Raw genomic sequence first — 16,181 nt, 5'->3', positions numbered from 1 at the left:
TATATATTCCATGTTTTTAATAACAAATTGTCATTTGTATCATACATAAAGACAAATACAAAACAAATATCACTTGTAGCACTTCTCATTAACTATCACATCAAAAGCTGACATTATATTGTTTCTTTATATTATTCTCATTTATGATTAAAACCATTAAACAAACTTTTTGTAACATCAACATCAGTGACAGAGCTAAATATCATAATGTTTTGCAGGTCAATAGCTAGGATGTAAAGGGAGATTATTTTGGACATTAATCATGGAGATGCACCCTTTATTTATTTTCAAAAGAGGATGAAAATATTTCAAAACATATTATTTTTCACACTATATATAGAATATTAATATAAAGATAGAAGATTTGGACTGATTGCTATGCACCAGAAACTAAATGACATAAATGGTCATAGATCTAAAATCCTAGAATCTAAAATCACTTTCCTTCATCTGTATTTCAAATTTTAAATGAAGTATTATGCTTCAAATTTCATCTTTTCAACTGTCAAGAATTTAGGATTGCCAAACAATATTTATTTGTTTTCTGATTATCATGTCATTTCCAATGCTTGACCCAGTTACTGGTGTTGATATTACAACTTTTGAATTGAGAAGCAGCGTCTACTGTAGATTCAATAATATTGAAGGGGGTAGACCTAGGTTAAGGGTAATAACTCTTAGAATCATCAGTACGTTTGTGTCAGCCATTTTCATAAGTATATTCTAAGCTTCTAGGTTACATAGATTATTTCCAATCTGTTTCAGGTAAATGCTTAAAATATATTGATGAAACTTGACTTAAACAAACGCATTACTGATTTAAAGAGTTATTTCCCTGAAATAAGGTCCACACCTTTAAGCGACATCAATTTACAAATTTTCATGTATTTCAAGTGTATGGGGTCAATTGAATTTAATCCGTAATCAAAATTACTTGAATGACAGCCAATGATGAAACCATGAAATTATATCCCCTAGTATAAGCATTTTTCAAAACATAAAATTAATACTGTCAACAATTATTGAATCCATAGTATATTTTAGTACAAAGTATTAATCTATTATACATAAAATCACATTAGTCTTTTCTTTGAAATTAGCTACAGTTGTATTTGAAGAACCTGTTATCAAAGCTACATGTTTTATAATAAGCAAGGAAATATTGATAATTGTAATGCAATACAAGAATCAATGACCCTTTTTACAAAAAGTCTGATGAGAAAATCATTGTTAATCATAAATGCAATTCACCATTACAATCAATTTTGGTTAAAAGCTGGTAAAAAGCTAAAGTGGCTCTTTTTTCATAAATTTCTTATTACATGTATTAAAATTGATAATTAGGTTGACAAAAATGTTCATAGGCCTTGCAAGTATTTTATCTCATAAGATTTCTTTCTAAAAATAGTCAAATTTTATTACAAGGTCGTCAAATATTTTTTAATGAAAATGGATACTAGATTTAGGTATTTTCAATTTAACAGTATTATAGACAAAACAATAATACTGTGCACTGCCATTGCTTGATGTTTTGCCTACAAACAATTACGAAATGAGAAATTCCACAGGATCATACTGCATAAGCTTTCAACCAAAAAATTTTAAAACAATCTTAAGCAAAAATATATTTGTATAATAAGTCTAGATCTGATACAGAAATTATTTTCATTATAAAATTCAACTTAACTTATTGAAACTACAAAGAATCAATTTGTTTATTTTTATACATTTGTATGATATGCAAAATTATTCATTATTTTGGTTAAGTCCCCTGGTCTATCGTGTCTTAATAAATTGAAATAAAATGGTACAAGATTTCTGGTAGACTAACTGTTCAGAATATATAAGATTTTTATGCCACATGACATTAAGCTTAGATAAGTTGTTATACTTGAAAATTCTTCACAAACTTGTTTAATTATAATAAGTTAAGTAAAAAAAACAACATTTTAATAGTTCAGCAAAATATATCTGCATGTGTATTAGCTGCAGATCTAGAATTTTGAAAAGGGGGGTGGGACCCACCAAGGCAATTTTAGGCATGGGACTTGTAACCATATATATAGCTCCATAAGCTAGACACTGTCTGCCCTTAATCTGTAACTGCTTATATATAAAGGTCTGTAAAGCTTAATTCTAAGGTTGAATTTTTATTCTAAGGCCTTGAAATAATTTTAAATTTTCTTGTGTGGTTACCGGGTAAATCAGATTGATCAAACTATGCCTTGATATATATGATACACTTAAACAAATATTGATGTGCACTTTATAGTTAAAAACAATGTAAAAAGTTTAGAAATGGTGAAATGCTTCGATTCTGTGCAATGCAGTGCCTCTGGTTATGAAATTATGATTTAATATGCAACAGTTTTTTCACTTATTTTAATTTTTCAATTCATAACTTTGTATAAATAACAATTCAAATATAAAATCTGCAAATGTGGAAATTTTAAAAAACACTAATAATGATTTTATGCCAATTTTGACTTAAATAGATATAAAAAATTTCCACATTTCCAAATTTCAATGAAAATCATGGCTTTCATGGAAGATAATTTCATACTCTTTAAGGGGGTACCCAACACTTCGACTTAAATAGATTTGGCTTGTTAAATTTGTAAAATTTTAACAAAATATTTACTTTGACCTGTTGAACATGTTGACAAAAATATAAAAATTTCAAGAAATTTAATTTTGAAACACACAATTTACTGGAATAATTTCATTGGATATATAGCCGGCGAACCAAAATTTTAATATTTGAAAGTTTGATTTCTCTTTACAATATTATGTGATTAAAACCCTTAGCAGATTTTTAATAAGTTATCTCCCTTAGATGTTCTGTACCCCCTTAATTTTGCATCACAATACAGTTTTTTACAACATTCCAAATCCTTTAGAGTAACTTATAGCTTTGATTAAACGTTCTTGTAACTTCTCCTTTGTAGTATAGTCAGGTAATAACAGTACATTGAAGCAAGTATGTGCAGTTGGTAATCTGAAGAAAAAAAAAAGTTAAATTATAATCTACAGAATTTCCTTTTAATAAATGACTAAGGGCTATTCCAGAAAAAAACGTATGGGGGGGTTGAAAGGCAGTTGTTCTGATACCCATCACCCATGTATTATTAATACAATGTGCCTTCCAACCCCCCCCCCATACATTTTTTTCTGGAATAGCCCTAAGGATATGTTTCTGTTCTTATACATCCTATAATAATATCAAAAGTAAAATAAAATTAATAGCTTGGCATTCAAAGTATTCGACTTTGAGCATTCCTGATGAAGGTAAATTCAGGAAAACGCTTCAGACGCATGAAATTTATAGCACAGTATCTTCATTTTTTTTTCATTTGAAATATGTTTCATTGAATGTTTGTCTCTCTTTTCTATTGGCTGTAGATTGCAGATTTAACATTGTTGTGCTGAATAGTTATGTATATAATATATATAAGTCTTAAGATCTGCACTACAATACACAATACTACAACATAGGAAGTGGATGTTATAAAATCCTATTGACAAAATTTCAACTGTCAATGACCATCAAATGTAATAAAATAATTGGTGTTATACTTGATGGTCTTTTTTATAGATTTCCTTATTTTTTTTGTTCATTTTTTTGTACATGAATTAGGCTACTAGTTTCCTAGTTTAAATTATTTTTGTCATTTCTTGGCCCTTTTATAGTTGACTATGCTGAATTGGCTCTGCTAATTGTTGAAGGTCGTCTGGTGACCTATGGTTGTTAATTTCTGTGTCATTTGGTCTCTTTTGAAGAGTTGGTAATTTTTGAAATCACACCACATCTTTTTTTTCATATTCTATACATATATATATAGATAGATATATCAACTGTACCTTTCAGAATCAGGTCCATTCCTTGCTATAATAAGTTTGAGTTTTGACAATCCACCCACTGGTACCTTATCTGTTCCTGTAGTAAACTGTAACAGTTTACGTTTTTGTTCCTCTGTAAACTCGTGGACAACCTCCCAAAAATGCCTGAAACAATAAACTTTCTGTTACTGGTATATATTTCACTTCATAAATAGAGCGATCTCACATTGCTATGAACTCTTAACATAGCAAATTTGTAAATTTAATTTAGTTCATTTCATATAAAGCTGATGATGAATCCCATTTTATTATATGTTGTCATACATAAAGAAGGGTGTCAGTTTTTTCAATTGAATTGTTTTATATTTTTCTGGTTTGGGCCTTTCATAACAGACAATACAGCTAGGATTATTTTCATTGATGAAGGCTGCATGGTTGGTTACCTATAATTGCTTAAATCCACTTCATTTGAACTTTGATGAAATTGTCACATTACACTCATACCACATATATCTCCTTATCTTTATATTATATATACAAAACAGGGAAATATTATTTAATGTTTTTCTAGTATGAAGGTCAAACTGATTAAACTGTTTTTGAAACATTTTGTTGCTCAGTCTTTAGTTTTCTAAATTGTTTTTGTAGATGAGGGTCTGGATGGGGGGGGGGGGGTCTGTTATTCTGTAAACATTTAATTTTCACCCCCTTTTTCTCTAATCTTCAAAAAATTAACCCCTTTTTTCTTTAATCTTCAAAAAATTAACCTCTAATCTTCATTTTTTTTTACCCCTTATTCTCTAATCTTCATTTTTTAAGGGCATTATTCTTTAATCATTTAACCCCATCCAAACCCTCGTAGATTGTTGATTGCCTTTTCTTATTTTGTCGTTGCATTGTCAATTTGTTGATGACTGTATAATATGAGTTTGGATATATCCCTTTGGTATCTTCTGCCACTCTTTGAATACTACATATATACAAAACATTACATGGGTTTCTTAGAAATAAACCAGAACGTAAAAACTGCCAGTCATCCAAGCATGAAATCTAAGTGAAGTTGAAATGAATAAATTGATCTATGTGTTACAATAAAACAATAATCAAGGTTGATTGGTGTTTAACACCACTTTCAGCACAGTACCACTATTGTGCTATTTCTAAGTTGTCAGTTTATTATTGATGAAGGAAACTGGAGTTATAAGTCCAATCCAGTTATGACTACAAACTTACTTTATTGTCCTATGATCTGCTGTGAATCCTGCATCATATTCTGTTGCCTGTTCTAGTGCGCTGAAATCAAATTCCTGAAACAGAAGACATTTTAATTATAGAATTTTATTTACTACTTTTACTGGATTGATTTATAATGTTGTGTTGCCTTTATAGGTAGAAGATCCATACATTTTTCTAAAATATACATGTTGCTCTAAAAGTGAAGGTCTTTTTCAATGTTCATGAATATCACTGATCACAAAAATACAGCTTTAATGAGTTTTCTATATTTTCATTTTGTGCTTAGCTTATGACGTCCAGGACACTGTCAAGATAAAGGACAGCACTTGTAGCATTTCTAAGAAATTTAAGCATTTCAAAGGCTTTCTTTTAAGCAAAATATTTGATAAATTTCATAAATACTGTTTTTATTGGGAGATTGCTTCAACTTACCTTACTACCACACACTAATAGCTCAATCTCTTCTGGTTTAAACAAAGTTTTCAGCGGACTCTCATTGACTACCATCTGAAAGCCTCGTTTAAATGCTCTAAACTGTTTCTGTATAGATTTGTTGAGAATGAAATCAGCATACAAAGTTGTAAACTCCTGCAAGTAAATTAAACTTAAAATATCAGTAAACATACAGAGTGTTGAACTGTTCAATTGTACTTTAAAGTGAGAATTGTTCCCATGATGTATGTTCTCTTTAATTTTGAATTCAAGATATTAAAATCTTGAACATAACCCTGTTGATTGATTGTTGGTTGGTGATGGCAAAGAAACACATCTCAATGATATCAAGCTAGTGATACAAATGATACAGTAGATAAAATACAATTGGCAAGGAAGGAACTAAAAATCACAAATAAGAAAAAAGTTGAACAATTTTTGGAGCATGATTGTCTTCAACTCTCTTTATAACTTATGACCCTTCTGTTATATTTCTTTATTTTTCAACTTATTACATGTATTAAGGAGGAAGGGGTGACTTTAGAAAGGATCTCTCCCAAGTTTCCCAATTCTTGTTTCTATTTAAAATATGTAGCAATTAGACTTTTAGCAGCAACAATGTGACTAGTCTACAATAAATTTATAACGTACCTTCTTATTTTGTTGAGTAACATTTATTTGGTTTCCATTCTCCTTGAGATCATGAGTCAGAGAGCTTCCAAAGACATCTTTATAACCTATCTGGAATGTCTGCATGAAGACTTCATCGATATCATCTTCTGTGTAGTCCATTAACTCCTGCAAACTTTTCGCTAAGGTCTAAAATAAAAATATATTTTCACTTTAACTTTCATTTGCAATTTAATACAAATTGTTAACTTTAGTGTTAGAATGTCATTTCCCATATCTCTGAAGAATAGAGATTACACATGACTGATTGCAAAAATAACATATTCATTGTTATTTTTTTTTAATGGAATATAACTAACTTAATGGTGTTTCCAAAAATCCATGGTTTTAATATATATACATGATATATGTGATTTTTAGGGAAATAAGGGAGATAATTTGAAATTTATTTTTTTCTTGTAAAAACTTGTTTTTTGTAAAATTTTCTGAGTATTTTGATTTAGAAATTTAAATAAATCATGAGGCAGGAATGGAGAATTTTTTAAAAAATCAAGAAGTATATAATTTTTTTTTAGGCTTCTTTGGAGAAAGAACTGAATGCCATGCGCCAGATGTTCTACAAGAAAGAATGTCAACAATGTCAGCCTTCACTGCGAATGATCACCTAAAAGAGCCTTTCTACTAAAGCACACACCTGTCAACTGTCATTATTTGTGGGGTTTTCCCCCATGGAGGCTCCCAATTGGAAATTTTAAAAGAGCAATTTTGTCCACAATTTAAAATAAAACAAAAAAAATTACAATGGGTTGGGATTATATAAGTATGAAGAAGTAAATAAACATCATTAAAATGAATTTGAAGGCCCCTTTGAAGGTTTTGTAGGATTTTGAAAGCCATCTTGCACGTAAAACTCCCATGGGCATTTTGAAAAGTTGGCAGGTAATGGTATGAAAGCACTTTTTGTGTTTATATCAATGGTTATGTACCATGTACTACAAAAGTCTCAACATATAACAATTTGAAAAGTTTTATAAATAGTTATTTACTTTCATTCGAAAAAAATGAATTCATCCATTATACCAATTTTCAGTTTATTTGTTTAAATATCTTCAATATAGACTTACAGTATCAACTTCTTTTAAATCTTCAAATGTTCCTTTCTTTCCCATTAATTTACGATAGACAACAGCAGGGAAATGTACATCTACAATCGTACTGTTGTATATTGCTAATCCTAACATGATACCAATCAACGTAAACTGTCCGTCATTCTCAAAAGAGGTGGGGTTAAACCAGAACACATTCTGCTCTTCATTGTATACAAACATACCTGAAATACAAAATTGTATAATAAACAGGAATAATTTTCTTCTAAACAAGGTAAAATTGTGACCAATTAAACTTTTCAAAAAACTAAACAATCAAAACTCACGTCTTGCATGTCTCATTCATGTATAATATAAAAGTGTGTAAAAAAACAAACATAACTTCATTGCACATGAATAAAATGTAATGGTGCTTTTATCTTGGCCTCTAGTGCAGGAGGTAGAGGGTTGCAGCCACGGTAAGACTTTAAAATTAGTATTTGCTGCTTCCCCACTCACATGCAGAATTATGGAGCTAGAGCAGACTGATCAGTGTGTGTGTGTGTGTGTGCATTTATCATGTGTTTATTATCATAATTGTTGGTCAATGGATTTTAGATTAATTATTGCAACATGTGCAATTTAAGGTGATGATGAATACAAATAATGATATCCAATTTTACAACTCCACTTTTCATGGTTTTTATTTTTACTATTCTATTCTGTCATAATTTTGTAATAATAAACATGATAAAAACATCGCAAAAATTTATCAGCTAACAGTATTGCTTTTATCATCATGTTTCTATTTTATGTGTATGTACTACTGTTTTTCTGTTTGTCTTTTTCATTTTTAGCCATGGCGTTGTCAGTTTGTTTTAGATTTATGAGTTTGACTGTCCCTTATCTTTCGTCCCTCTTTTACTATGTTTACACATTATAACAAAATATTGCATTACTTTCTGAATCTAAAATAATGCAATAAATAAAGCATTACCAAAATCAATGTTGAAAATTTCTTCTATCACCAACTGGAAGAATTCTTTTGACACGCCACCTTCGTCGAGCCCCTGCTCACCATCAAATTCTATAAATAGCTGTTTCTTAAGATCCTGAGGATTGTCCATTGCAGTCATTTCTAACTATAAAATGTACAAATATATATACACAATGTTATCATCAAACAGTTTTTATTTTATTATTATGATACAGTATGTAGTTGATTGTTGCTTGCTAAATGTCAAGGAGTAATTATTTCATGCATATTAATGCAATATTTTAATACATAAATAGTCAGTAACTTGTGTAATATAGCTTTCCGATCCATCCACACTACCTTTCTCAAATAGGTTGTATAATTTTACATATAAAGCAATGCTTTCTTCCATATATCTCATACATGTTTTATGTTATTTTTATCTTTTCCATTGTTTTTTTTTCTTTGAATGTTTGATTGCCATCTGGAATATAAACTGATTACTTGTCTGATCTTTTTGCATAAGAAGCATGATGTAAACAGCTGATGACAATTTTTTTGTAGAACTTTTTCTTTGTCTTTGATTGTCATGATTGTGGTATAGAATGTATCTACAATGTATTTTTTTATTTAATATTTGTTTTATTACGACAGGTATACTTCTATCATGTCTATTTTTCTTCATTTTGTGCATATTATGTATAATTGAATTTGGATAATTGGCTATTTTTCCATGGTACATGACATGAATAATGTATTATATCCCAGTTTAAATTTTTTTTTTATGTTCTTTAATTGTTATTATTGGAGAAAAATTATAGAAATCAATGTACTTTAAATAGGATTATTTCGTAGATGATATCAATTCACAAATAAACAAAATCAAAACCAGAACAAAAATTTTAATTGTAGCATGTATCATGTACTTACAGCAACTAAGGCATCATCTATCAAATGATCTCTTCTGACCTGAAGACGCAGGTAAGGAATGGGAGGTAACCCATGTACAATTGTCTGTAAAATTGAACTCCTCCTTTCATTAAACATCCGCACTCTATTGTCAAAATACATGAGCGTAAATTTTGATGCCGTCGTTAAAATATAACTATGATTCATAAAAGATATTTTGGTATCATCAGTATCGTCTTTGTATTTGTAGTCTGTTTCTACATCTAAATACTCATTCAGAAGTTCATTGATAAATTCCTCGTACGGTACAAGAGGTTTACGGCAATCGATGGAATAAGCATTTAGCTGCTGAGCATAGGGGTCTTCCTTTTGGTGACGAAGTTCCTTTGGTTCTGAATGACCGACTGCTCCTTGAAGCTGCAGCATGTCTTGCAAATTTTCGTCATCATCATTTATTGATTTTTCTTCAGCAATCGTTTTCTCAGAGTCTCTTTCTCCACCGTAAATACTAGCATAGTAGAGAATTTTCATCACTCTAGTAGCACTAGCGATATCAGCATCATCGTTTATGTGATAGCCTCTTCCCCATCTCCCTTCGTTGTTGACAATCCTAACGGTAATCAACTGATGAAGAGATTGTACTCTCTCCCGTACCCAATCTGCCCCAAATTTGGCCCAAACTTTTGCTAACTTACATTGCCCACTTAGTGGTAGTTTACATAGTGCCTTACAAAAATCTGGGAAAGCCCTTTCTATAAATTCTGGACTTGAAAGACATGGTAGTTCCATTACTATAACAAAAACATTTAATAATTGTGGATTCTGCTTCAAGATCAGCGGGTTGAATTTTAAATCTATATGTACACCTTTGGCTAAATAAGTCAATGCATTAGTAAGAGCTGGTATAAATGGCAAGTCGGGAATATTCATCAGCGCATCAAAAGCCCTCCTCACTGAAGCGATATCTACGGACACATCATCTTCTGATAAATTCAATTGTTCTATAGCTGTTTGATTATTTTTATGCTTGGACTGAATATCAATGAAATCTTCCTTTTCATCAACATCTTTGTCTTCATCAAATTTCTTAGTATTAGTGTCTTTTGAATGTTTTGTTTGACCTGAACCTTCTGGTTGCATTAAGAAACTTATTGATAATGATTCAGGATTATTGAATGTGGCTCCAATCAGACGTATGAATTTTGACCATGACTTACTCCCTTCACATTCATCAACCAGTTCTTTAATTTTTTCTTCTGTTAAATACTGTACACTTGCCATGCTTGCACTTTTCTCTGAAATACATTTATAAAATTTCAACATCTATTACACACTCAAAAATCTCTAGTTTCTTGAATTTTAATGAGACAACAACCTTTATTTTTCAAATTTTCAGTTTAGAACATTATTTTAAGTATATATATATATATTACACTGTTTTATACAGTTTTAGCTTTGCAAATACATGGTATCTCATGATACTTATTACTTTGAATAACAATTAGATTCATCTTTAATAGTATAAAGAAAATTAGAATCACAGTCATTGCTAAAAACTAAGGAGTTATGCAGTTGTATATATATACATCCTAATTTCAACATTGTTAAAGATCAAACTTATTCATTTGTTTTATTAAAAATTCTGTATGATGCCCTATGTCTTGTTCTTCTTTGTTTGGTTTCGTAAAGTATCAACATCAATGGCTTAAAGCAATCACAAAAACATGCAACAAAAACATCCTTTTTCCATGAAAACTTCATGAATCTGCAGTAAATACCTGATAGGGAAGAACTTGATGAACTTGGCTTCATAAATGACACAACAGGCTTCACCGGAGTAGTACATGCTGATGTTGATGGTTCACAGGGTGAGGTCCCCTGTGAACTTGAACTAGCCTGTGCTGGTTTGGCTGCTCGTGCAACCTTGCTTGGCTGCACTCCACATAAGTCTGCTTTATTTCTAAACAGTTCTACGGCTTTTAATGCAAGTGTATTGCGTTCCTGATCTCTGAGGATAAATGTTGGGCTTGATGCGCAGTGTGCATTTTCACAATTTTCTCTGCCACACCCATCTGTCAACTGGTAGTAAAACTTCTCAATCTGTTCCTTTGCAGCAGCTCGCTTCCTATTTAAAATAAATAATGCTTAAGTGCTTTTAAAAAAAATATTTTTTTTTATCTTTCTTTGTATTCTGTACCATAAATCTGCTTATAATTAATTGGTTACAGATAAACACATGTGTCCAATACATGCAATATATCTCAAATATTGACTAACAAGAATGTGTGCCCAGTACACGAATGCCCCACTCGCACTATCATTTTCTATGTTCAATGAACCGTGAAATTGGGGTAAAAACTCTAATTTGGCATTAAAATTTAAAAGATCATATCATAGGGAACATATGTACAAAGTTTAAAGTCGATTGGACTTCAACTTCATCAAAAACTACCTTGACCAAAAACTTAAACCTGAAGTGGGACAGACGGACGAACAGACGGACGGACGAACGGACAGACGAACGGACGGACGCACAGACCAGAAAACATAATGCCCCTCTACTATCGTAGGTGGGGCATAATAAAAGGCTTTGGCGGTACCATGGCTGAGTGGTCTAAGTTCATCTATTGTATCACTAGCATGTCAACAAGAAGGGCATGAAGGGTTGTGAGTTCAAAACTACCATGGGGCAGGTGCATTCTTGTTACACTCAAATTTTGCACATTTTTTTTAAATAATTTTTTTTTGTGTTTCTTTTTGATTAGCAAGACTATCATGACTATAAAAGCTCAGAACTATATTTACACATCAAATCATAAAATTTTCTAAACACATAATTCAACTGATTGCTTGTGGATTGATATCATTGGTTGAAAAGGATTTTCAATAATCATATGATAATTCATGAAATAAATGCATCCAATTAACATGTTAAATTTTCAATTTACAGTACTAACACATGTTACCCGCTACATGTTTAACAATAGTTTAAACACAAACATAATAAACTTACATTCCGTCCCCAGTTTGTGGTCTTGACTCTGACAAAGAAGCTGGGACAATACTGAAAATTTAAATATAATATTATTTATCATGTTAATGTTTATCATGTTTATACAACATTTTCTAAAAGACAAAAGTATATCATGTACATGCATATCTGATCAACTTTGTGAATAAAATTTGTCATGTCTGAAAATCTTTTCAAAAGATTTTTTTTTTAAATCTACAATTTTACCAGCCAACACAAGTTTCCATGTTTTCCTTCGTCCTTTGTAATTGATAAAGCTGGGTCGATTTAAAAACTGACTTGAAACACATGTCCTGGATGTGACAGTGTAATTTACTACGATTGCATTTAACATAGAACACCCATGGTGGTTAGCAAGACTTCCAAAAATATGTGAGCAAGCCAGACATATTTTTCTGATTCTGATATTATTCTCTTAAGACTTAGCAACAAAAGACAAATATAGTAGGCGTGATGGGATTAGTTGCCTAATATAGCAGATATCAGTATTACTAAGGAGTAACGAAGTACTTTTATAGCTCAAGTGGTTAGAACTCATGAAACACAAAGGTCATGATTGGTCCAAGTCCTGGAGATGACAATGTGATTTATAATCAAGAATTATGCTCAAAAGAGACACAAAGAATTAAACAATAAAATATAAAAAACAAAATATATTCCCTTTTGAGATGTTTCGGCTATAAACTCGTTCTGCCATATGTCATTTCGGCTATACATCTCTTTAGCCTTGCATTGGTAAGGTTTCATTCCATTATGCCTTTTTTCCCTTAATATTCATACAACATATATAATCATGATAATGCCTATAAACATGATAAAGGCAACAGTAGTATACCGCTGTTCAAAACTCATAAATCCATGGACAAAAAAACAAAATCGGGGTAACAAACTAAAACTGAGGTAAACGCATTAAATATAAGAGGAAAACAAGGACACAACATTAAAATGTAAAACACACAGAAACGGACTAAGCATTAGACAAAATCCTATTAGAATAACAAATATAACATCAAAACCAATTACATGAATTTGGGATAGATAAGTACCCTGATACGTCTTATAGTACATGTAGTAATGTGAATTCACACTCAAATATAAGAGAAAAATTTTAAATTTTTGCGGTCGTATAAAAACTATCATTGTTGTGAATAAAACAGATTGAGGTAACAAAATCTTTCTAAACATATACATGTATACATGGTATATGATCATGAAGATAAGAATAAGAAAATGTAGGTAAATATTAAAAGAAGTAAGTTCAGCAAGGGCTGTATTTGGCTGTGATTATTAAATTGAATGGTACAAGATCAAATATGTTTTAACAATGTTTAAGTTGTCTTATCCCTTCCAGCTGCCTTGACAGAATCTACCCGAGATGATGGCTTGCCTGCCTATTATGACACAAGTGGCCCTTCATATTAAATATTGTCTGTATTTATTTTTTTTCTTCATTTTATTCACTTACATGTACACCATGTTCACAGTTTGTTCATCTTTTGACACAAATGTTTAATATGGGGACAAAGTCCCCCATTACAGTAGAAAATTCAATAAAAAATTTTTTTTTTAAAATCGGGAAAATTTCCCGAATTTTTCATTGTACCTAATGAACTCAAAATCATTCAAAAAAAAATTTCTTGTGTTTTGAATTTCCAGATTTGCGAAGAAATCTACTTCCGTTTCCGGTCTTGTTTGCATGAGACTTTGAATAAAATGTATATTAATCAGTCTAACATGTCTAAGAAAGGAACTTATATTAATACTAATTCGTTTTTAAAAATTGTTTGTTATAAAAAAAAAAAAAAATTACCTGCTGACAGCATTTCTTTGATTACATTGAATATGACGTCATGACTTAAAAAACGTCACAACTAAAATCCCTTACAACAGAACCAAAATCGGAAACGATATTTCCGTTTCTCTTTTTAACATGTTTGATTTTTTTTTAAATCATACAGAATTCGTCCCCATTCACAGGTAATGCCTGCCTCATCTTATTATTTTTCTTTGTAAACAATTAACAATGATTAAAATTTGCTAATTTTGGGCATTTTTTTATATGAAATTCTCAAAATTACACTATTATCTTGTTGATATATTGGTCAATAAATTCATAATTTGAAATTTAAGGGGAAAAGAGGGCCATTTTAGAGCCTTATCAAACCAACTGTAAACAACAAACATGACAAAGGCTCTTTAACCCTATACACCTTATTGCTATTTGTCTGCCATTACTGTATATCACATGTTTCCGTAAAATTTTGACGTCACAAAAAAAAATATCTGACACCACAATCAGTCAGGGGACTTACTTAAATGAGTGATTTTCTAAATCACTGATTCAAGTAACATTATGTTCATAGAGGTTGAAAGTAAGAGTTGTCTTTCTTTAATAATCACCTATTTAAGTAGTACAAATTTATCACTAGAATAAGTGATTTAATTTTATTGTAGTTTTAAATATAGAATATTAATGATCCAGGGACTAATTATGTTTCTAAACTTATCAGAACCAACATCTGTGTTGTTTAGGATGACCAGGTCATGTCAGATGATGACCTTGTACTGAATCTGGGATAATGACATAAAAATCACTTGTTTAAGTATCATACCTCAATTTCCTTCCAAAAAATCACTTCTTTAAGTATCATTATTCTAATAACCCCCACTACTTTCAACAACCTCGAACAGTGAAATTTTTATCGCGAACAGTAGAATTTTATTACATAATCTGAAAGATGAAACCTTGAACTTTACAGGAAAAATACTCCCACTGCTGGGAAAAATCTGTTAATAAAGTATCAGTTCATTAAGTTAAGCCATTATTATAGCATTTTTTCCAATAAAATAGAATTTACAGCTAAATGATAGCATCAAAGGCATAAACCTTGCTACTTTAAAGAAGCAAAAGTTTTTTTTTTCAATTTTACTAATGAAAACATATTATCTAAACCTATGTGTTTAAAATTTTAGTAAAACTACAAAATCACAATTTATGACAAAATTTTGAATTTGCTACTTTATAAATAAGTGATTTATAAATCACTTATTTCAGTAAATAAGTGATTTACAAATCACTTATTTCAGTAAGTCCCCTGACTGACAATTGAAAAGTGATTGTTGTATGCGTCAAAAGTTCAAGCGGCCGGGTCAGCCGGGATTAGCGATAAGGTGTACAGTATTGCTGACGGTGGGACACATATGTCCATGTTTTAATGTATGCAAGCTTCTCATCATTGCTGTACCTCTTTCAAAATAAAAGACCGAAAATTAAAAAGTGTTTCTACAATCAAATGTTAATACAGTCATTACGGCATGACATCATATATCTAATAACCATTGTTTGGCATGTCACGTCACATTAACTTCGAGCGATCATATTTTCTGGCATGTGTCAGAAATGCAACCCTGAAAAACAACTGGCAGCAAGAGGGTTACATATAAATTTTATAAAAGTGCAACTTGTTTACATGGCCTCAGTCATGTCAGTGGAGCATGACTGAAACCACCAACACCGTCAGCAATATTACTGACATGTGTTACAACTTTCAAATACATTTTGTATCTTAATTCTTTCAACAAACAACAGATCCAAATGTGGAATTTTGCATGACAAAAAAAATAAGTTTACTTGGTGTTGTTTGGTTTTTTGTTTGGATTCATTGTCAAATGTGTCAACCACTCATTCCATGTTATTTCAATTTTTGAGGAACTTGTGTATTTATTTATTAGTAAAACAAATGGCGTATTGCGTAGTCAGGATTTCCTTAACTTTCGGTTTGATTTTCTGGTTGTCAACCTGGTCTATCAAATTTTGACAGTTTGGAGCTTCAAAGACCAACCTGGCGGCTTTTGTTCCGCTCTGATCTTCGGTTTTCTCGTTATTACTCATACGAATTTTTAATCTCCCCTTCTTATTTCGTCCATTCAGTCACCCAATAATGAATAAATGTGTTTTGAAAGGTCAAATATTTTTCTCAATTTCTAGAATTCGCCATTTTTGTTTTCTCGTTGAGGCGAGATTAATAATTTATTGTGAATG

The 16,181-nt window shown here is 30.8% G+C and overlaps 1 protein-coding gene across 1 annotated transcript; it reads right to left on the bottom strand.

The window, feature by feature from the left end:
• Positions 1-16,163, bottom strand: LOC139486470 (ubiquitin-protein ligase E3A-like). Its single transcript, XM_071271355.1, has 11 exons — positions 15,982-16,163; positions 12,122-12,172; positions 10,887-11,233; positions 9,130-10,403; positions 8,221-8,365; positions 7,263-7,468; positions 6,160-6,327; positions 5,509-5,664; positions 5,074-5,147; positions 3,862-4,005; positions 1-2,998 (listed from the first exon to the last, which is right to left on the bottom strand). Exons 1-11 carry the CDS (start codon positions 16,029-16,031, stop codon positions 2,878-2,880), a joined length of 2,736 nt encoding a protein of 911 aa, XP_071127456.1. The 5' UTR covers positions 16,032-16,163; the 3' UTR covers positions 1-2,877.
• Positions 16,164-16,181: the final 18 nt, after the last annotated feature.

The sequence above is a fragment of the Mytilus edulis genome, chromosome 8 (assembly GCF_963676685.1).
Source record: "Mytilus edulis chromosome 8, xbMytEdul2.2, whole genome shotgun sequence".
NCBI lineage: Eukaryota > Metazoa > Mollusca > Bivalvia > Mytilida > Mytilidae > Mytilus > Mytilus edulis.
This window is presented reverse-complemented; position numbering and strand designations above follow the sequence as displayed.

Bases quoted from the DNA above. Each gene is read 5' to 3' on its own strand.
- LOC139486470 (XM_071271355.1), bottom strand. From the start codon at position 16,031: ATGAGTAATAACGAGAAAACCGAAGATCAGAGCGGAACAAAAGCCGCC. The intron at 10,404-10,886 runs GTATTTACTGCA...AATGTATTTCAG, and splicing joins ATCAAGTTCTTCCCTATCAG to AGAAAAGTGCAAGCATGGCA. The intron at 7,469-8,220 runs GTAATGCTTTAT...TTTGTATTTCAG, and splicing joins AATTTTCAACATTGATTTTG to GTATGTTTGTATACAATGAA.